Source organism: Hydra vulgaris, chromosome 01 (genome assembly GCF_038396675.1).
Source record: "Hydra vulgaris chromosome 01, alternate assembly HydraT2T_AEP".
Classification (NCBI taxonomy): Eukaryota; Metazoa; Cnidaria; class Hydrozoa; order Anthoathecata; family Hydridae; genus Hydra; species Hydra vulgaris.
In genome coordinates this window covers 670001-693780 of record NC_088920.1, presented here as the reverse complement: position 1 = coordinate 693780, position 23780 = coordinate 670001, and the positions used below count along the sequence as shown (strand labels likewise).

Genomic DNA, 23780 nt, shown 5'->3' with positions numbered 1-23780 from the left:
GTGGTTTATAACCCTCTCCCAACTCTATAACTCCGAAACACGAACCTTGACGTAAATATATATGCTTATACGCTTGCATGATAGTCAGAAAGTTTTTCTATACTATGTTGATTTATTTAATAAAAAGCAAGACCAGAAAAATATAAAAGATTAATTTTTTTTTTCCTGCCTAAATTAAAACCCTAGGTTGATGAATTGTAAAAGTCTTCTGCATCTACGACTATATCAATCAATATATGCAATTTTTTTTATGTTAAGAAAATTATATTTTATATTAATTAAAATTAGGAAAAGGTAGTAACAACAATTAAGAAATGCATTCTTGACAGCAGTAGCTCCTTATCCTTGGTGAATACAGTATAAAAATTTGATTAGTCATAAAATAGATAAAACTGAAAAATAAAAATAAACAAAAACTGATGAAGTTAAAAATTGCCAGGAACGATTATAAAGGCTTCATACAAAACATTTGGATGTAAAAAGTACAGATAGAAGCAAAGAAACCTCAGTTACAAAAAGAGAGTTACGATAAGATCAAGATCACATATAAAAAATTAGAATTATCTAAGCACAAAATCAAGGACACTTAAAAAACGATGAAACACATTCATATTGGTTCAAAATTCAATCAAAATTGGTTAAAAATACACATAAGTAAAATGTGATATACATTTAAATAAAAAAAAATATTAAAACATAACAGGGATAAAATATAACAGAGATAAAACATAACAGAGACAAAAAAGATTGTATTGTCTCAATACAATTAAACATTTAAATATTACATGAATGTATTAACATGAGTTGCTAATTAATAAAGAAGTATAAACAGATTATATTTAATTTTATATATTTTAAATACACAAATATTATGATTGTAACGAAAATAATTGAAATAATAATTTGTACTAACTTAATTATATTTATTACGTAATTAGTACTTACTTTCCCCGTCTTGCAAACTCAATTGATTTTATTGCAGTATTTGCATTTGTAGCTGTGCTTATTCTATATGAAGTTTTAATCTAAAAAAAAAAAACACAAAATATTCATTATATATATATATATATATATATATATATATATATATATATATATATATATATACATACATATATATATATATATATATATATATATATATATATATATATATATATATATATATATATATATATATATATTTATATAGATGATTGCCGTATAGGCATGAAACTTAAAGTACCATAGAAAAAGTTGTTTTTTCTTCGTTGATATATATGTATATCGCTCTATTTGAAGTATCTTTTTAATATTGAGCACTCTTTTACGACTATGAGTTTTGTTTTATTATTATAATACAAAACAGTCTTAAATATCTATATCTATATCTATATATATATATATATATATATATATATATATATATATATATATATATATATATATATATACATATACACATTAGGGTGTCCCAAAAAACAACATTTTTGAAAAATATATGCAGAGGCCCCCTTAATGTGTTTGATTCTAATACAAAAACACTAGATTTAAAATTTTTTTGAATAAAAAATATTTTAAGGGGTCCCTCAAGACCCTCGAATATTTAATGGGTCCCTAATATTTTCAAAAAAAAAATTTTTCAAAAATATGTCAACCTGGTACTCAAATGAAGCGAAATTATAAAATTTCAAAAATAATATAGATTTTAAATATAGAATCGTTATTTTTGGTTTTATGACATGGAAAATTACGTTTTTTAACAAAAAACAAAAAAATGCATTTTTTATGTATTTTTATGACAATTTGATAAATAAGTTAAAATTTTTCCAAATTAAATATTATTTTTGAAATTTTTATATAACTTTGCTTCATTTGAGTACCAGGTTGACATACTTTTAAAAAACTTTTTTTTTGAAAATATTAGAACACATTAAGGGGGTCTCTGCATATATTTTTCAAAAATGTTGTTTTTTGGGACACCCTAATATACATATACACACACACATATATATGTGTATATATATATATATATTTATATATATATATATATATATATATATATATATATATATATATATATATATATATATATATATATAATATGTACATATATATATAGAAAATAAATAATTAATCAGACAAATTATTCTAGCAAACCAACAAGCATAGTTTGTTGAATTAGTTTGTCTGATTAGTTTTATTGATTAGTATAAAGATCAAACAAACCTGCAGTGTATTTGTTTCAATAACAGTTATCTATAATAAAAAACAAAATATATTCAAAATCCATTAAAAAATTATTTTTCAATATCAGTTTGACACATATATTTTGTACAATGCGATTCTATGTACGTCAAAAAAAAGTATTACAAACAAAATCTAACTAAATAGAGCATAGAGTATTTGATGAACAATATCTTTACACTTTTAATTATATAATGTCAAAAATATTTTTAACTTGTATTTCCAAAAAACTATTTAGATATCCGAAAAAATAAAATTTAAGAGAAATATCCGGAATACTGAAAATATCCGGAAAAAGATAATCCCTGTATACAAATACAGAAAGCTAGTTCTAAAAAAAAAAGCAAAGACTCGCATAGCAATACAGCCATGATAGAGTAGAGAAATTAGTAATTGCGCATAATACTCTTAAATTTGTTTCTTTTATTTATTTTTCAAAAATAATAAATAGCATTTTAAAACTTATTTAAATACCTTTCCTTTTGCATTTCCAGTAAATATGTAATCTCCTCTTTTATCAAACGAAGCTTCAATATTTTGTTCGCACTAAAACAGTTCTACTTATTTAGAAAAGAATCAATACAACAGTATAGCAGATTGATATACTTGCAGCAAGATTGTAACATTTGATTTATAATAAAGAATGATTCATAAAAATGGGTATTCAACTTTTTTTTATAGTAAATTATGGTTCATCTTAAAGTTATATATTACAGATATTATGTCAATCCTTATGTTAAAACATTCAAGCTTTTTTAATTTCAAATAATGAAAAAAAAAAAAGAATATAATTATATACATTTATACATACTTGGGGTAAGTGAGGTTTCTTAGCCCTGGTCAAACTAAGCAAAAAGAAAAAACTCTTGAGTAAGAGAAGAAAAAGCTCACAATCTTTGGATGGTAACCATCTAATGGTGGTAGAATCAAAATGAAAATACTCCAAATCTGCTAGGAAAAGCACCCAGTTGTTAAAAATTGCTTAAACTATTCTACTATGTCTACTATGTTCTATGTCTACTATGTTCTACTATGTCTTTTAATAGAAAAAAAAGCATAAGTAACCTATAGAGTCAGAAATGTTAAACTATCAACAACAACAAAAAAAAGATTATATTATATCTCATAAAGTGTTTTTATAGAAACATATATAGAGTTCCACGCGGTTAATAAAATAAATCTCTCTTTAGAAAATCACAATTAGGAATTTTTTTTAACAAATCTCGACTGCTGCAAAAAGACATATCTTCATCTGTGGAATCAAATCACCTATCATTTGCAAATGTGCAAGTTAAAGGAAAGTATATGAAAAAATTGAATCGCTTTCTTTCCAAAAGTCCTGTTCAAAAGAAGGAACTGTTGTGTTGTTTACTCAATGAAACTCAACCATTAACTTAACCTTTTTTATTGCGACAATGAAATTAGACAACTTTCCCCCAGAACAGAAGATTATACTTCTGTAACGATATGAGATAGAAAGGTGTGTGTTCAAATCCGACAAATGTTATATACACTAAAAGAAGCTTTTGAAAAGTTTAGGCTAAACCATACAGATATTAAACTAAATCTGTGAAGATTTTGTCAGTTAAGATCAATTTACATTGGATGTGTATCATTAATTCCTCATAAAATACGTGTTTGCATGTTACATGAAAATATGCATTACACCCTTGAACCACATTCGCAGGGTTCAGATGCATTTTCAACAATTAAAACAGGAAACTTAATGATTCTGAATTTTATTTGCAAAAAATGCCATTTGCAAGGAATGTACGACTTATAGTCTTTTTGATAAATTATTACTTCAGTTCGAACAATTTAAGTTAAACATTTCGTGGAACCAGTGGCAGAAACCTCAAGCAAAATTGTATATTAAAAAAGCAAAGGTAAACAAAGAAGGAACAATTGGAGTTTTATTATCACATCTTAAAGAAATGCATGCAAAGTTTATTATTCATAGTAATATCAAAAGTAGTCAATCATCCTTATTTAAATTAAATATAGAATCAGCGATTCAAAAAGACTTTCTGTTAAAACATTTTTTCTGGCAACACATTTAACAGTTTTGGTAGAAAATTATACTTGTTTTTACCAAAATGAAACCAAGCATTTCATTTTTTGGTCAAAATCACATTTCGGTCAAAAATTTCTATTTTTATATGTGCAGTTTGGCATCATTAAATTAAATCTTTTGCGCTAGTTTCTGATTCAAGCCACCACACAAAATTATCTGCTGTTCCAAAAATAAATAAAATGATCGAGCTTCTATCAGACAATATTACATAAGTTCATATTTTCAGTGATAAGGCAACATCTCAATTCAAAAGTAAGTATGTTTTAGCATTAATGAAAATTTTAGAAGAAAAGCATTAAATGAACTGGCATTTTTTTGCTGCAGTGCATGGAAAAGGAGTTGTGGATGGAATTAGAGCCACTGTAAAATGTGTTGCCAGAAAAAATGTTTTAACAGAAAAATATATAATTTCCTGTGCTGGTGACAATTTAAAAACTACTGTTATATTACTGAATAAAAAAGAAAAGCTAGAAATAAACAACTCTCTTGGTTTGAGAGCCTTTTTTAAGAAAACTAAAAAATAAAAGAATTGTGTAAATGCCATTACTTTCAAGTTTTAGAAGTTTTACAAGTTTTAGAAGCCAAAAAATTGCATGATAGAAGAGAAATAAAAACTTATAAATTTACATTTAGTGTCTAGACAGTTTAAAAGTGACCAGGTATCTTAAAAAATTATAATAAAAATTTGCATGTTGCATAGCAGATAGTTGCGTAGCTGACTTCATGGTTTTTAAAAAACTTTTTTTTGACCTGTAATTATTATTATATTTTAAAAGTTTTATAGATAAAACTTGGACAAAATAACTTTTAATGAAGAAAAAAACATTTTAATGAAAATATAAATGATTATTTAAGAGAAAAATTAATTCAAAATTTAGTATAAAAAAAAAGAGCTCTTTTGCGCGTTGCGTAGCTGACCACTGTCTTTTAGATCTACTTAAGTCAAACTTTTTATTTATCCTGTGTTTTTTTGAATAACAATAACAAATGATAAATAGCATATAAAGAAAAAAAAAAAGAAGAAATTTATATTATATTAAATCAGTTGAATTTAAAAAAACTTGTTGTACACATTACGTATCTGACCGAAGTACTCTCTCTCTTTCTCTCCCTCTCTCTCTCTCTCTCTCTCTCTCTCTCTCTCTCTCTCTCTCTCTCTCTCTCTCTCTCTCTCTCTCTCTCTCTCTATATATATATATATATATATATATATATATATATATATATATATATATATATATATATATATATATATATATATATATATATATACGCGAACACACAGATTTTATTTGTTAAACTTTACTAGTACAAACAAACACAGCAGTATACCTCTTCTCCAACAGGGAGAATATGTTGTTTTCCATCAACTTCAATTAATACAGGTGGATGTTTTGTTGGGCAAACCAAGAATTTATTACTGAAAAAATTAAAAAAATTTATAAAAAAAAATTCAATTAATTTTAATGTTAAAACCGTTTAAATGCTATCCATGAAATGTTAAAAACTCCAAGATCTCATATTCAAAATCCCAAAATCCTAAATGGTCAAAATTTAAATTGATTTAACACAAATTAAAAAAAAATTATTTTAAAAAAAAATATTTATTAACAAAATAGTAGTAACATTATATAATATTATATAACATTAACAAACATTACATTGAATGAGTTATATACATTATAGATATATAATTTTTTTACCCTTGCATCGGTTTTGCAAAATGTTTTATACTAAAGCTGCTTAATACTTTAGTCTTTTTAACTCAAAATTACAAATTTAAATTGTTTCACATGACTTGTAACTATTTTGCTATACACTTTTATTACACTATTATTATCCATAAAGCTTCACTAAAAGAATTCAACTTTTTTAATAACTTTTTTTTATCGAGTTTTTACAATAAGAATCAAAATTCTTTTTTTAAACACATGGTTATTATTGAAATTGATTTTTTAAATAAAAAAATGAATGAATAAATAAGTATTTTATTGAAACAACAATGAATAAGACTAAGCAAGAAAATAATGAAAATCAGAGGATGAAAAAAAAAACAAACAAACAGTAATCAGCAAAGAACTTAAGATAACAATAAATAACAGCAAAAAAATTAAGTCTTTGCGTATTGCATACATAAAAAAGTCCTTAAATAATATATGTTCATAACACTTATAATTTGTAGAAACTCTCAATTAAAATATTTATCAAGAGCAGGTATTAAGTTCTTTCACTTCTTGATTTTGCCTTTGTGTGACAGTCTTCACTTTGAGGTTGGTATTTGCTCTTACTTTGTGTTTATGTTTTAATTAAAATCCTTGAAGTTTTTGTCAATTGTAGTAGAACTTTTTTATTTATTTTTGTTATTCACCTCGTCAAGGCCGAGAAGGCTACTACAGATGAGGAGGCTACTTGTGGTTATAACCCTCTCTCAACTCTAAAACTCCGAAACTCCGGATCGAACTCAGAACCTCTCGCTTATAAAGCGAGCGCTTTACCAATACACCACTACACCACAACCGCAGAACTTTGGGAACTAATACCCAATGGATACATACTCTAAACTGGTCTTTCTACAAATTGGTTTATCCTGTTTATAAATTGGCAATGTAGATTATAGTATATCTCCATGTATAAGTTTGTTTACTATACAGATTTTACACTCTTCACTTGCTATATCTTTTTGATTATTTTTTTCCGCTGCTATGTCTTTTTGATTGTAGTCCTAGTGTTAGTAATATTCTTGAAATGATCACCCATCTAACAATAAGTTTCTACAGTAAGTTTTTGTATTTTTGACATTGCTGGTGTCATTGTAATTTTCTATTTTTTTAATTTTGTTAATTCACCTCCTCAAGGCCACTACAGTCATGGAGGAGAAACAAGTTAAGTGTGGTGCTACCTGGGACATGGTGGGGAGCAAACTCGGAACTTCTTAATTACGAGGCAAGGTATCTGCCACAAATAAAATTTTTCAGACATCTTTAGCTTATGTTAATAAAACATTTATAAAAAACAAGGATTTAAATGTTGTAACATCTTAGGGTTTAGATAACAAAACTTGGGTTTAGTTAACAAAAAAAAAAAAAAAATATCTCCTTTTTTTTTTAACTTTTGTTTTAAGTTAAAAGAAAAAATCATCATTTTAGCTTTTAAATTTTAATATAATGCAGAAAAATAAACTTCCGCTGGAATGTTTTTCTTTTGTTTACGTTTACTTATTTTTATTAATGATGCATTTCTTTGTAAATAAAAAATGGTGTCTTTAATAAATATATAAAAAAATGGTGTCTATAAAAAATGGTGTCTTTAAAGCATTTTGTTAATGTTAACTTTTCAAATAAGATGGTTATTAGTTTATTTTAGATTTTTGAGTTAACTAAATTTCTTATAAAGTAAATACTCAAGCTTGAAGAAACTTAGTACAAAAATTGCTGGTATGAATGGATAAAATTACTGGTCCAAGAATGGATAAGGAATGGATAAAAAACAGAAAAAAAACTACTTTAACAACTGTTGTATTAAAACAATAAATTTTTCAAACAAAATTGTTTTAAAAAACTTTAAATAAATAGCAAAAAACTATTATTTTATTAACTTTTAGATCTTAATTATTTTAATAATTTATTTAAAAAATTTCTTAAACAATAACTATTTATTGCTGAAATTTACCAAAATAACAATTAAAACAATTTATAACAAAAATTTCAATGTTCATAATGTTAAACATAATGCTAAATTATAAACTTTATCTTGTGTCTTCCGTTAACTTTTAACTCAAATTGTGGTTGCTCGCAGCATTGCTGGAAGTGAAGATGTTGAAAAAAAAAAAAAAAAACGGAGAGGGTGTAATAAGCTGGTGACTTTATGTTTGCTTTTAATATATTTATCTAATCATTTTTTAAATACTCATACTGATGTAGATAGCACAAAAGAAGGAGGAAGAACACTCCATGCAGTGACTATTCTATTAAAAATAAAATTCTTTCTTAATGGACAACATTCTTTTTTTAATTCCTTTTTGAATCAAATTTTTTCTGTAGACTTTTATTATTATTTTATTTTATTTTACGTAACTGTTGTTACGTAAAATGTTAACTAAATGTAAACTGTTGTTCAAACTTTTGTAGCAGTGACCAGTGGCTTTCAAAATTTTACGTAACTGTTGTTCAAACTTTTGTAGCAGTGACCAGTGGCTTTCAAAATTTAATAACTACATTTTTTGAACTGCTTCAAAGACATCTTGAGATATTTAAATACTTAATTTATAATATATAATTACCATAGTTTTAAATACTAAAAAGCCCTAAATCCTAAAAAGGATTTATTAATAGAAAAATTCATTTATATTTTTAAACTTTAAAATTTTTTTTTACAGAAATGATCAAAACTGATTTCAATCAAAATATGTTCTGATATAATTATTTGGAAACTTACAAGCAAGCATTAATGACACCATTTTCAAAACATTTTAACAGTGATTTTAAGTAGGAAAAATAACATCAAAAAAGAAATGTACACCTGCAATTTTCACTTATAAAAATGAAACTTAAAAAAGAAAGTGAAGTTTTTATTGCCTAACTTGAAAAAATTCAAAATGAAATTAAAAATCTAAAAAAAGTTTAAATTAAAATTTTTTTTATAAAAAAAAATGATAAAATATCAGAAAGATTATAAAGTGTATTTAACAATAGAGAAATAATTCATAATAAAACGCTTTTTTGAAGATAATTGCATTCTTTGACAAAATTGGTCGAAGTTTTGATTACCTGAACTGAAAATCAAAATTATTTATTGTGTATGAATTTAATTTGTTTGCAAAATCTTGTAGGCAAGATTGCAATTTATTTTACTTATACTGAAATTTTTAAAATATATTTTGAAATAAGTTTCCATAGAATCTAGTAAATACATAAAAAAGAGCCAACTAGTAGTATTTAAGTAGCAAGTAGAAGTAGTACTGAAGTGGAAGTAGTACTTGAAGTAGTACATACAGTGATCAGGCATTTTTTATCAATACATTTCAATCATACATTTGATCAAGTGCAATTACATGTAAATTAATTCTAAATTCCAAAACACAAACTCAATTAAAAATTCATGTAATTAGCATTTCCAAATCAAAATTATAAATACAAGTAATTGGCAAAATACAGTTTTTTTTTTAATTGGTTATATTTATTTGAGTTTAATGCTGTATTTTGCTTTTTTTATACATTTTTTAAATACATGTAAATTAACTATAATACAAATACATGTAACATGTAATAGGCATTTTACAACACAATTTTTTTGTGTTTCTATTTCAGAATGAATAGAAATATTTTTTCAATCTCTCTATAAAACATCAATGTATTTCTCACTGGAACCAAATAATACCATTTATAAAAAAAAATATTTTAACTAAACACCCTTTTTATTACCAACATTCTTCTTCTTGATCGAAACCAAGTTAAGAAATTTTTATTTGAGTATATATTTAATGAATATTAATTTTATCTTTAATTATTATTGCTTTTTTTATATTACTGTATTTATAAAACTATTATTACTTTTATATCATACTGTCGTTTTTTTAACTTTATTACTAATATTACTATTATCATTAATTTACCTATGCTTTATAAATCTTATTAAAATTATTTACAATGATAGTGATAGTGATTTAATTGTAGTAATAGTTTTTATGGTTATTGTCCTAATTTTTGATAATGTTATATTTATTTTAATAATTTCTGTCATAGTTATGAACTTTACTATAATTATTTTTACCGTAGTTTTTATCATTAGTTATAATTTTTAGTAAAGTTATTATGAAATAGTTACTATTTGTAATGTTTTTATATTCACATTATTATTAATATTATCATTATTTTTGCTATATTATTATTGCAATTATTAATATTATCTTTATTTATTAGTGCTTTATTTTCCTTTCTTTCCTTTTTTTTTTGTATTTAATTTTTTTTTGTTTTTCTTTTTACTCTTAATTTTATTTAAAATTCTTTTATGTTTTATTTATAGTTTTTTTTTTTTTTTTTGCATTTGTTCTTTTTTTTGTTTTTTTTGTCTTTTTTTCAGATGTCACTCCATTGACTAGTTTTTAACTATATGAGTGATACCTAAGCTTATTTATATGAGGTTATAAAATATTATTGTGAATTTTCATACTTAATGGTTAAATAAATGGGTTGCTTTAGTTTTAAAAAATACAATTCTGATAAAAATGGTTCATTAAAAAATAAAATTTTTTTTTTTTTTTTTTTCTAATTCACCTCCCCAAAGCCGAGAAGGCCACTACAGATGAGGGAGCTGCTTGTGGTTATAACCCTCTCTCAACTCTATAACTCCAAAACACAAACCTTGACGAACAAGGCTGCTGCACGGAGAAACAAGCTAAGCGCGGTACTACCAGGGACGTGGTGGGAATCGAACTCAGAACCTCTCGCTTATGAAGCGAGCACTCTACCACTACACCACTACCGAATATTGTAAATACCACAACACCACTACCGCATATTGTGAATACCACTACACCACTACTGCAAAAAATGAAATCTTTTCACAAAAACTTTTTAAAAACTTTTAAACAAATTTTTAAATTATTGAAAAATTAAAAAGATTATTAGATATATTTAAAAAAATAACGAACCTGATTGGTTTATTTTAGTTTAACGAATAACGATTGGTTTATTTTAGTCTAACGAATAACAATTGGTTTATTTTAGTTTGAAATAACATATTACTTGGTTTATTTTGGTCTAAATGAGTTTTTTTTCCCAAAAATACACTTGTCCAAGTTTATAGAACTTTTAAAATATTAAATTATACCAACTATAATAAAATGCAAGTTTAAAAATTGAAAATGGTTAAAAGCCTTACTTGTCACGTGGATGAAATTGTACTTTTTGAACAGCCGAAGGAAAGCGATAACGCACTTCACAATCACCTGACAAAACATCCCATAAGCCAACATTCCAATCAGTTGAAGATGTTAAAATCTTTTTACCATTACGACTCCAACTAAAACATAAAATAGAGTGTTTATTTCAATAGCTTTATGCTTTATGGTCACAAAAATGTCCGATTTTCACAAAGGTTTTCTTACAAAGATTTTTTATTCAATTTTTGTAGTTAAATATTTTAATTGATCTTAATTCCCAAAAGAATATGAAAGTTTTAAAACAAAAAAAACTGCAAAGGTTAGATAAAGGTGTCATGAGTGTTAAAGATGTTTTAAATATGTTGTGGCAATAAAATTGTAATGTCAGTAAATGTATGCACATTAGGTTTGTTCGAATAAGTCAATCAAATCAAAATAACTTCAAGTTAAGTTTTGGAATTTAAATTTTTATAATTTCCTACTGCTCAGACCTCGAACACAATATGTATTAGTAATGTGATATATTTGTATATGTTTACATTCATAATTCTGAATGAGTATTAGTATTCATAGTATTAAATCAAGTAAAGTTCCAGTTCTAAAACTTAGTTTAACGATTCTGAGGCCTGCTGGTAGTAAGATTTTCTGAACTGTGGTAGTTCTCATAAAATCTGATTTCATCAACAATTTTAAAAGAGTATTAACAGTGTTGTGCATGGATAGCTGTTAGTGCTTTTAGCATATGTTCCCAAGTAGTTAATTCATTTTTTATGTATATTTCATAAGGAGTTAATCCTTACAAACTAAGTTACTAATTTAATTAATTGATTAAATAAAAAATTGATTAAGGCAACTGCTAAGCTCATTTCTCAGGGTGTCATGCACAATCTATGATCAACTCAGGGTGTCATGAACAATCTATGGTCAAGTTTAGTTCTCTAATAACTTAAAACATCACCAACAAATTGTTAAAATTAAACTATTACAAATATTCATGGTCAAACTTGGCCTTTGTAGAAATTTTTCATTAGTTCAATCTTACCTCACTCACTAGACATTCTTGCTACTAGTAAAACTTATTTGAATTTGAATGTTTCAACTTTAGATCTCAGTAATGATGACTATTGTCATTTGACTAGCTAATTACAGACTTGACCAAGGAATATTACTCAATCACCATTAATTGGTGACCAAATCTTGGTCTTTCATTTCTGATAATTGTGTCTCTGTCACATAAATTCGTAGATGCTTTTATTTTTTTGAAGCAATCTAACTCTACCCAATGGTTTTTACCAACTTGTTTAACTGCTTTCTGAATATTTTAACATTTTTTCCACCAAACACTCAGTTTAGAACAAATATCTTTATATTATTGCAAGAAATACAAAAAGGTGCTTTCTAATGCAAAACTCTATTATTATCAATCTTGTATTTTATTCCAGAAGTTAAGTTAAAGACTTTTGGAAAATATTCATCAGTTTCATTAAAAAAGTTATGTCTTTGAGGCTTTATTTAAAAACTTCAAATACCTCATCATTAAGACTAATAATTAGATTTTATCTCTAAAAATCAATTTCAAACCTTTTGTTCATTAACTCCTCTTTTAACTATTATAGCAGAAAAGTTCAATAATATTAGATAAATATGGTAAGGGCTTTTACTCTAGATGGTATAGGCTTTTTACTCTAGACATATAAAAAGCTTTCCATATGAAGCAACCTTCTTCATAAGCTTGCTTCATATGGTGTAACTGGAAAAATTTTTGAGATTGTTAAATCATTTCTTTCTAAGCACAGTAATGATATCAGCCTTGAAGACCAACACTATTATTCAACTCTTATTCATTACCTTCTGCGTACCTCAATATTCCATCCTTGGTCCTTTCAATGGTTGCTTGCAGTTTTGCTGGGTATAAATTAGTTAAATATAATAGTAATATTTAAACGACAACATAAGAACAATTAGAAGATGGCTAACGTAAAAAGCATTAGAAGAGAAAAAATTTATAAGCCAATGTTGCTCTAAACTTTTTTTAGAAAAATTTTGAAATAAATTTTGTAAGATGTTTTTAGTTAATTATCTCAAGTTTTTTTACTTTAAAAATCTCATTTTAAATTTTTCCTCCAAAAATTTGTCAAAAACCATTTTAATCTTTGCAAACGAAAACTTTTATTTCAATGTATATTTATGATTGGTTGATTTTAAGCCTGCTGTCAAAAATTTGACAAGAGGTAAAAAATGTAACAAAAGGAAATGAATGAGTAATTTTAGATGAATAGAATAATTAGTAAATAAAATATAAATACTTCTAAGAACCTGATTGATGTTTTTTTAACTATTTAGTGACATTTGATTATTTAATGATTTTTTTAACTATTTAAAACCTGATTGATGTTTGTTGCATTGTTTTTTGCATATTGCATATTTCATGTTTGTTGCATACAAACTTGAACTTGGATTGAGAATAGTTGAATATCACAATGCAACAATAAAAACATAAATGTTTAAGGGTTTAACTTTAATAAAACATTTTAATGCAAAATGAAAAACAAACCTGACAGACGAAACAGGATGGACATGTGCAACCAAAACCTTTGCTATCCCACGAGTCAAAAAATCCCAAATAACTAATCGGCCATCGTTGCATCCAACAGCAAGTAATGAGCCAGTTCGATTAAAAGAACATGTTAACGCTGCACTTATTGAATCCAAACTTCCATCAAACTCCTATTTCATTTTTTAAAATTTTTTAATATTAAAAAAAAAATAGAATATTAATTAAAAATTAAATATACTTTTAAAAAATAATTTAAAAATAAATAAATGATATTATAATACAAATATAAACAAACTATATATAAAAAAATATATAAAAACTATATATATAAAAACAAAGATATATATTCAAAAAACTAATACCAACATAATTTAAAAAAAAAAAATCAATTTAAAAAAAATTGATTACTCAACTTTCAATACCTTACCTCAGGGAAACTCTGACCAAAGGTTTCTAAAAAATTAAAATAACTTATATATATATAACTTATATAAAAATAAGAATAAAAAAAATATAAATGAAAAATTTACTATTTTAACATTATTGTATTTAAAATATTATAATAACTTTGGCAAGAAAATTTGCTGAATGGTCACACACGAGCAGTAAACTTCTATGGGGAAAATGGAGTAGAGCAAAATAAAGGAGAATTATTTTTTGAAGAATGCATAATTAGATTGTTGTCAAGACAAAAATTTAGATTAATTAAAAACTACTAATACAAAAAAGAAAATAAGAGAGAGCATCCAAACAGTATTTACAAAAGTAAAAAATAATCTTTTCATAAATGAATAAACCATCTACAACAGTTATTAATCACAAAATAGATAAATTTTTGAAAACATCTTGCAACCCATGGACATGTCACAGATTTTTACACTCAAAAATTTTAATAAGTTGAACATTCTTAAAATTTTATCATCTAATTTCAAACAGTTTCAAAGATATGACTATTTAAACTTTGCCTTGAACCAAAAAAAATCCGCCATTTTGAAAAACAGTTTTAGTCTTTGTTTCTGTTTTATGTGCAATGGAATGCTGAAAATGAGTACACTTACATATTTTGAGGCGAGGAATATAATAAAACAATTTAAAATATTTTAAAAAAAACATAACACCTGTAATGTTGACATTTATTGCAATTTGACTAGGGCATGGTAAAAGAAGATGTGGCTATTTTTTTTTTTTTTTAATTTTAGTATTGTCCTGAATAGTTTAGTAAGAGTAGTTACAAAGAATTGGTCCTTTCTAAAACAGAAAAAAAAAGCATGGTTTAATATATTTAAATTTGTTATTTATAAAACAGGAATTATGAAAAATGAAGGAAAAAAAAAGTGGTACTCCTAAATAATTACGCAGAATTTGATGTTTAATAATTTTTAGAAAATTTCCTACCCACCCTGAGTTTATTAAGAGATGCTCCCTCCATTTATTAAGTTTTAATCAAGGGCGTGGAGTAGGGGTGTTCAAAAAAATAAAATTTTAACGCGAATACACAAGAAGCCAAATTTGACGCAAATATAAAAAAAATACAATTACAAAATAAAATCCAAAAATAATAACATTAACCTTGTGCTCAAGTGGCAAAATACCCCGAAAAATGCCCCAAATTGTTTCTAAATTATTTGGCTTTGAGCGCAAGGTAAAATCTCATTATTTTGTAAACATTTTTTTTCTTGTGTGATCATAATGGTACAAATTTTTTTTTAAATAGTTGTGCATCCTTGTTTTTTCATAATTATTGTTTAAAATTAAAAAAATTTATGCAAATTTTTTGCAAAAAAAAACTTGTTTTGCATATTTGCTCAAAATTATTTTTTTTCAAAATCTTTTATTAATACAAACAACAATTACGAAAAAACAAGGATACACAACAACCTTAAAAAAAAACTTCCAGGAGCTCTAAAAATATAAAAAAGCTTATGGAATACTAATAGGAAAAAAATTAAAACTTTTAGCTTTTGAACCCAGAGTCATAAGGTATAATAACAACAAGGACTCCAAGACAGCGTGCTTAAAATCAATAATTTTAAAGTCATTGAATCTTATAAAGTCAACCAAAGTGTTTAGAGCTTTTGGACCCCAGAGACCAGGAAATAATAGAGATATAAAGCCAGAGTCTTTTAAGGATTCAGCATCCCTGATTTTACTTGTTATGAACAAAGAAACTGTATCTCAAAACTATAAAAAATTAATTTTGATATTATTTTCTGATTTTTGAGACTAGTTAAGGTCTTAAAAATTAGAAAATATTTAAAGTTTATTAGACTAATATTTGAATGCAAGTGATCAGAATGTTTTATAATCCATTCTCTTTCTTTATTTACAACTCTCAGGTCCTTAATACGATATTATATATATTAACATTTTATTATAAGAAATAAAAGGATGGATAGGAATTTTTATTCAGATATAATATATGGAGAGATGGGAAAGGAAAGTAGGGGAAGGAGAAGGTAGTCTTAACAGATAGGTGAGTGGGAATTTTATTTCTTATAAGTGAGTTTATATTTTCTAAATCTTAAGACATGAACCTGTCCCAAAATTTAAAAAATAAAAAAAATTTTTTTTGATAGATTTAAGATACAGTTTCATTGTTCATAACATGTATAATTTAATAAACAGGGGTAGAGGGGTCTTAATAAGCTCAGGGTGGATGGGGAAATTTTTCGAAAATTATTAAACATCAACTTGTGTGTATTAAGCACTAAATACCACAGAATACCACTTTTTTTTTACTTTCTTTATTTATAATTGCTGTTTTATAAGTAACAAATTTAAACCTTCCTCTGTAAATATGTGATAAGGGCCAAAAATTACAAGTGTTGTTTATTTTTAATCACTTAATATTTTATTGGATTTTTCTTGCCTCAAAATATGTAATTGTACACATTTTCAGCTTTCTATTCCACACAGAACAGAAACAAAGACCAAAACTGTTTTTTAAAATAGTGGATTTTTGTTGATTCAAGGCAGTTTGAATAGTCATATCTTTGAAACTGTTTGGAACTAAATGATAAAATTTTGGGAATGTTTATAACTTATAAAAATCTTTGAGTGGTGTAAAAATCAGCAAAATCTAAAATTTGGGGTTGCATTATACAAAAAAATTGGACATTTTCGCATGGAATTGCCCCTGTATAATATAAATAAAAATAAAAAATAAAAATAAATAATATAAAAAAAAAAAACTAAATCAAATAAGAAACCATACCACTGGTAGAAAATTTTAAATATATATATATATATATATATATATATATATATATATATATATATATATATATATATATATATATATATATATGGATTTTTTTTGCAAAAAAATACTTACACACTGCAATGTTTTGCCAAATTTTTGTTATGGCAGTTATTCACAATTAAAATAGTGACTGGATTATTTTTATAAAAATTTAACTTATCAAAGAAATTTAACTTATTATGAAATAACTGAAATGAATCAACAAAGAAAATTTATTATATAAAGTAAATAAAGAACTCAATCTGAAAAAAAAGTTTTATTTTATGAAATAAAAATAACATTCAAAAACATAGAAATGCTCTAATAAAATAATCCTTAAAAATGTATTTACTAAAATCAATGTATTAATGTAAAATTGTCAACAACTTTTGTAAATTTTCATTTTAATGCCATGTTACTTTTGTTAGTTTTTTTGGCTTTTCTGGTACTTCAATTTTCGTAATAATTTCAAGACCTTATTTTTAATATGAACTTAAGTGACTCGTTTGGTCATTTGGCATATAATAATATTGATATTGTAAAATGCTATGTAAATAGCCAGAAAGAAAGTTAAGTTTGTTTTGTATCAAAAGTTGTATACAAAAAATGTACTTATCGAATAATCTTTAAGTTTTAAGAAAGGTTAATAAAAATTCTAAGATCTTGGTGTAGTTAAGGCAATTTTAAAATATTATTGTATATAAATATGATATTTTGTTGACTACGATATATTTCTGTTAAATGATCAGGACTGTCAATTATGAAAAGGCGAAAAAAATTTAAATGATAAATTTCGCGATGTCATAAAACATAAATGTTTATAGAGAAAAAACCCAGACCAATGATTCTTTTTTTTTTTTTTAAATCTTCTTAAAATCACATGCACTTGTCCAGATTTGAACATGATTTTAAATAAATACGCTTTTTAGGTGAAATGAACATCATAGTTTAATAATATGATCTGTTCTGATCATTTATTGGCAATTTTTCAAATTATAAGCTCTTTCTTGGTCGAAATTCTAGTATTTTTTGTAAAAACTGATGGAAAGATTGTGTTTTGACAACTATTTATAGTAAATATACGTCAGAACCGATTAGAACTAGGATCAATAGTAAATTAAGGAACTTTTTCAAAAGAATTTAACTAAATAATTTTTTCTACATTTCCATGTTGATGTAGTGCTTAGGTTGAATAACTGTGTCATTCATGAGGGGCATAAATTCTAGTAACAGATAATTTATTAATTTTTATGTTTTATTTGCTTTGTAGTCATTAAAAAATATCAAAGTTTCATCAAATTTCTATTTTTTCTAAATTTTTTGTACTGAAACACTTTTAAATTAAAATAAAAACATTTAACAATGTTATGCTTTTATTTTTTCTGATTTGATTTTTATTTGTTTTATTATAGATTTTATCATACGAAGATTTTTGTTTTTTTAATTTAGTTTTGTATTATTTTTTAATTTTTATTTCTCTATCCAGTTTATAGTTAAATTTTTATACTTGTAATTTAAGTTTAAGCAAACATTTGTTTATTTAGTACAATTTTTAAACGCACCAAAACAAAACCCTAAAATAAAACCCTAAACCTGACGCAAGGTGGTTGGGCCAAGTTGTCAAAACAAAATATTATATGTGTGGTCATATAAGGTGTGCAACCTCACGAGTCTACTGAGAAGGCTTAAAGTAGCCAAAAGAATATATAGCAGTAAACTTGGTTAAATTCTTCATTTTTATCAATTTATTATTTTATCATTATTTTAGTTATTTTAAAACTATCGGTACCACGGCCAAATAAATATAAAAATTTGTTTGGCTTGCCATTTAGAATGTGAAAATTAAGTACAAAAATTATATAAAATAAATAAAAATAAAAACAAGAAACCAAAAATAGAAAACTTACGTAGCAGTGATAGGTCAGTCATAATGCTTCACCCATTGTCATTAAACTTTTAACGCTCAATAATTAACTTTTTCATCATTTCAATTCAAAAAGAAGCAAAATTATATAAATTAAATATGAACTTTAAAAAAAATATTATATATAAGTATTAAAAAGCAAAACTTATTGTAAAAAAATGAATATTCTCAGATACCAAACAAATAGATGGTAATAATAAACAAGGTATGAAAACTTTTCATAAATTTGAGATTAATTGAAGTTTTTTTTTTTTTTTTATCAACATAATTTACATAGCATTTTTTTAAATAAAACAAATGTATACATATTGATTGATACTAAAGCATTTTCGGAAATTGAACAAAATAAAAAAAGCTACAAAATAAAAAAACAGGTGGGAAATGGTCCAAAGAAAGTGAATGGAGGAATAAAACTCAAAACTAAGCAGCTTTCAATTGGCACCTGAAAGTAATCATCAAGTGAGAAGTTAATCATTTAAAATTAATCAAAAACTATTTCATTAAAGCAATTTTTAAAAAGTGAGAAAAACTGTTTTTTTTTATTTAAAAAAAAAAAAGCATTTATTAACAAATAAGAATTATTTTCTAGAAAAAAAATAACTAAATATACATTATTTATATATATATATATATATATATATATATATATATATATATATATATATATATATATATATATATATATATATATATATATATATATATATATATATATTAGGGTGTTTCATATTTTATAAGTTTTTGAAATTAAACTCGCGAATCGATTTATAAATTGACCATTTATATGAAAATAAGTTTGAACAAAAAAAAGTATGTTTGTACAATTTTTAGGGTCCCTGCCAGTTCGATTTTGGGCAAAAATGTTGGGTGTTTTAAACGCCTGGCGGGGACCTTAAAATTTATCCTATAAAATTTTTTATTCTTTTAAATAATATATGTTGGATTGGATATTAATTACATAAAAGGAGCATGTTGAAAAAATAAAGATACGCCTCCGAGTTATTAATATTTACAAAAACCTATTTTATAACTCGGTGGCGTATTTTATAACTCGGAGGCGTATTTTATAACTCGGAGGCGTATCTTAATTTTTTCAACATGCTCCTTTTATGTAATTGATATCCAATCCAACATATATTATTTAAAAGAACAAAAAATTTTATAGGATAAATTTTAAGGTCCCCGCCAGGCGTTTAAAACACCCAACATTTTTGCCCAAAATCGAACTGGCGGGGACCCTAAAAATTGTACAAACATACTTTTTTTTGTTCAAACTTATTTTCATATAAATGGTCAATTTATAAATCGATTCGCGAGTTTAATTTCAAAAATTGATAAAATATGAAACACCCTAATATATATATATATATATATATATATATATATATATATATATATATATATATATATATATATATATATATATATATATATATATATATATATAACATCAACTGAAGCATCAAGTATATCAACTGAAGGTTTGTGTTAAATCTTGCACTATTAATGTAAGAAAAACATTTTTAATTTCAAAACAAAATCTAAACAATCCATCAACAAAATGTATAGTTTATAATTATTTGATATTGCATATGCACGCCTCTTAATGTAAATACGACTTCTTAACATTTCTTACATAAGTAGACTCCCATTTTTAAACATGTTGCTAGCGTAAGGGTTAGGGTTAGGGCGACACCCTAACCCTGACTCCCATTTTTTTTAAAAGTTGCAATGAACTACTATAAGTTATCTATAACTTGATAATTTTTTACATTATCTTGTATGACTGCATAAATTTCTAAACCATATTTGTTTATAAAACTATTTTCCTCTTGAAGTATTCATAGTCCCTACCCCTATTCATACCCCTAACCCTAAACCTGACAAATTCTTCATGGTGTCATTACAGAAAGCATATTCAACAAAACTATAGAGGTTGTTTAAATGTAAACTATTGCAAACCAAAGAATTAACATTAAGGTCAAAGGTTCACTTAATTAAACATTTCTTAACATAAAACATAGTCTCAATGCCTTTATTAAAAGTATTTGAATTATAATGTTGATATCTTCTTTTTTGTTTTTAGTTTTTTTTATTTATAACAGTGTTTTTGTATATTTTTTAAAACACAATTTCTATTTTTTTATTTATTTTTCTATTTAACTTTTTTTATTACTAAGACTGAAAATTTTTGAAAAGCTTTTTTTTCAAAATCTATCTTAAATAGATATATAAAAATAAAATATTAAATTATAAAATAAAAACAATTATAAACTCATTTTTTTCTTGGCTTACTTTTTAAGATGATAAAAAAAAAAAATCTAATTTGTATAAAGCATATTTTGGAATAAAATAAACTTAAATACAAGCGATAAATAATATTACTTAGAAAATAAAAACAACGAAAAAGAAATAAAACAAATTAATAAATAAACAATAACAAGTTTTATACATAACTGAAATTTAAAAACCTGTATGATTTTATATTTTTTGTAAATTCTCTTGTTATAAATTTTTAAAAAACATTGACTTCTATTGAAAAAAAAATCAATTTAAAATAGTTGAAGTCAAATTAAACGTCTTGGAAAATTCTTATAGACCATCCAAAAAAAAAAAAAAAAAAAAAAAAAAATCATAAAGAAAAGTTGGGGGATGGGGAGGAGGAGTTAAGTATAAATTTAGATCAGAAGTTAAAAACAAAAAAAATCTAAAACACCCTTTTCAAATGTATAAACAACATTTTTATGCAATTTATATCTAAGAAATCAGAAAAATGAAAAATAGGTAAACGATACTTTCGAATATTACATAAAAATCGAATTAATTTTCGAATATAAACATAAAAAGTGTATATTTCTGTCTATTATTAACAGTCTGTTAGTCAGGAACTTTTGGAATAAATTGGCTTACTTAGGGATTAAAGTAAAATCTCTATGTTCTTTTAATAAAAATGCATTTTTTTGTGAATAACTAAATTAGTATGAAAGTGTCATTTATGCACGTATCTTTTAAATGATAAATGTGGGTGACTTAGCGTTGCATACCTTCAATTTTGTTTATCTTTTTGAAAATATGGGTTTCAAATTGTTGATGTGAACTCTAAATGTGGATTATCAAAAGTCATGTATATTAATTTCATTGGCTTAACATTTAGGTATTAAAAATAAGTGTTAGTTGATCATGAGTGCAGACCAAGTGTGATCAAGGTAATATATTATCCAACTTAGCTGTTTGATAGAAAGTATATTTAAAAGGTGATGAGATAGATATGGGTGATGTAAAAGATATAGGTGATAAAACAAATATGGGTTAATTATTGTTAAAGCAAAAAAAAGATTTTATTCTTTTTTAATTATTTTTAAAATAAATAGTTTACTTAAACATATTAGTATAATCAATAAATTATTTTTTAAATAGAAAACTTTAAAGTGCATATAAATTTAAAAACATTTTATCAAAAAAAAAAATAAAAAGAAACATAAAAAAGAAAAATAATCAACATCTAAAAAAATATTGTAAAAAAAGTAATAAAATTAAGTCTTAAATACAAATCCAATTAGATAATTACAAACAGTTATATAAACATTATATAACTTAAAGGTAACCCAATATACCTAATAAAAATATAATTAAAAAAATAAGTTCACATAATAAATTTATAAATTTCAAGGCCGTAAGTAGCTTTTAAGATATGGGACAGCATACTTTATAAAAGTCAAAAAAACTGTAGTCACTGTAGCAAACAATCCAACAGCAAACTTCGATGTGATTTTTACACCTAATATATATAGACCCATATCTTGTTCTCTTAAAACTATATGCTGATAAAACAAGAGTCTTTCACGAAGAACTTGACCAGTATATATGTCTGGATAGCAATGTTCTCCAGCACCAACAATAACTTTATGTAGATTTTGACACACATAAGCGGCTGGAACAAGTTTGGAAAAAATACTAAACACATCAAAAGCAACTTGGCCATAATACTTCCATGAATCAAAATCTTTTCCTAAATCATTACACATATAGGCTGTACTAAAAACAAACAAATTCATCAAATGACAAATCATAGATAAAGATATGATTTTAGAGAAACAATCTTGTGTGCTTCGAAGCCATTTATCTAGATTATCAAACTGATGCAATAACCGTAAAACGCAAGCTTCTTCCATTTTAGATGTTCGGTCAGAATAATTAAATGCGTTGAGCATTTCTGAATGAAAATTTTCAATTTTAATTTTAAAGAGTTGACAAACAAAAACATATAAACTAATCCAACAAGCCCACCATCCCATAACAAAAAAAAGAGCAACACCACAAACTATTTTTTGATACAATTGACTGAAAAATGAAATCCAATGTACAAAATAAAAAGGAAAGATAAGCACCCACAAAATAAACGTAAAACAATTGGAGCACTGACAAAGAACTTTATACTTTATCGGAAAACTTGAGTGAAAATGTTTTAAAAGTTCATCAAAATGACCAGTGTTAAAACACCAACGACAAAAAAAAAAGGAAGAGCATAAATTAATCATTGTTGAAACACCATTAATAAACATACCAGTGTTAAAATGTCCTTTTTTAGTACTCAATAGAACCAATAAAATTAAAACAACAGCTAATACAACATATGAAAAATAAAAATACAATTTTAATAACATATGTGAATGTTTGGGTCTCCATATTCCAAGAGTAATTAACATATAATAAAATGGTATAGAATTTCTGTCTACTGTAAGTCTTGTATGATCCTGCTGAATTTCAATTTCACTCATGCTTGCTTATTCTTGATTTGAATTTATTATAAATCTAAAATTTTAATTACAAGTATATACCTATATATATATATATATATATATATATATATATATATAT

At 24.6% G+C, this 23780-nt stretch overlaps 1 protein-coding gene across 1 annotated transcript in view; it reads right to left on the bottom strand.

The window, feature by feature from the left end:
- Nucleotides 1-19273, bottom strand: part of LOC100203126 (retinoblastoma-binding protein 5 homolog) — a 31339-nt gene extending 12066 nt beyond the window's left edge. Inside the window, exons 1-8 of the mRNA XM_065787164.1 lie at nt 18886-19273; nt 14165-14190; nt 13735-13907; nt 11180-11320; nt 5633-5720; nt 2701-2772; nt 2209-2238; nt 946-1025 (exon numbers count right to left, since the gene is read on the bottom strand). Of these exons, the coding sequence (XP_065643236.1) occupies nt 946-1025; nt 2209-2238; nt 2701-2772; nt 5633-5720; nt 11180-11320; nt 13735-13907; nt 14165-14190; nt 18886-18907 (632 nt within the window). The 5' untranslated portion in view covers nt 18908-19273. The remainder of the gene's footprint in view (nt 1-945; nt 1026-2208; nt 2239-2700; nt 2773-5632; nt 5721-11179; nt 11321-13734; nt 13908-14164; nt 14191-18885) is intronic.
- Between the last annotated feature and the right edge of the window lie 4507 nt (nt 19274-23780).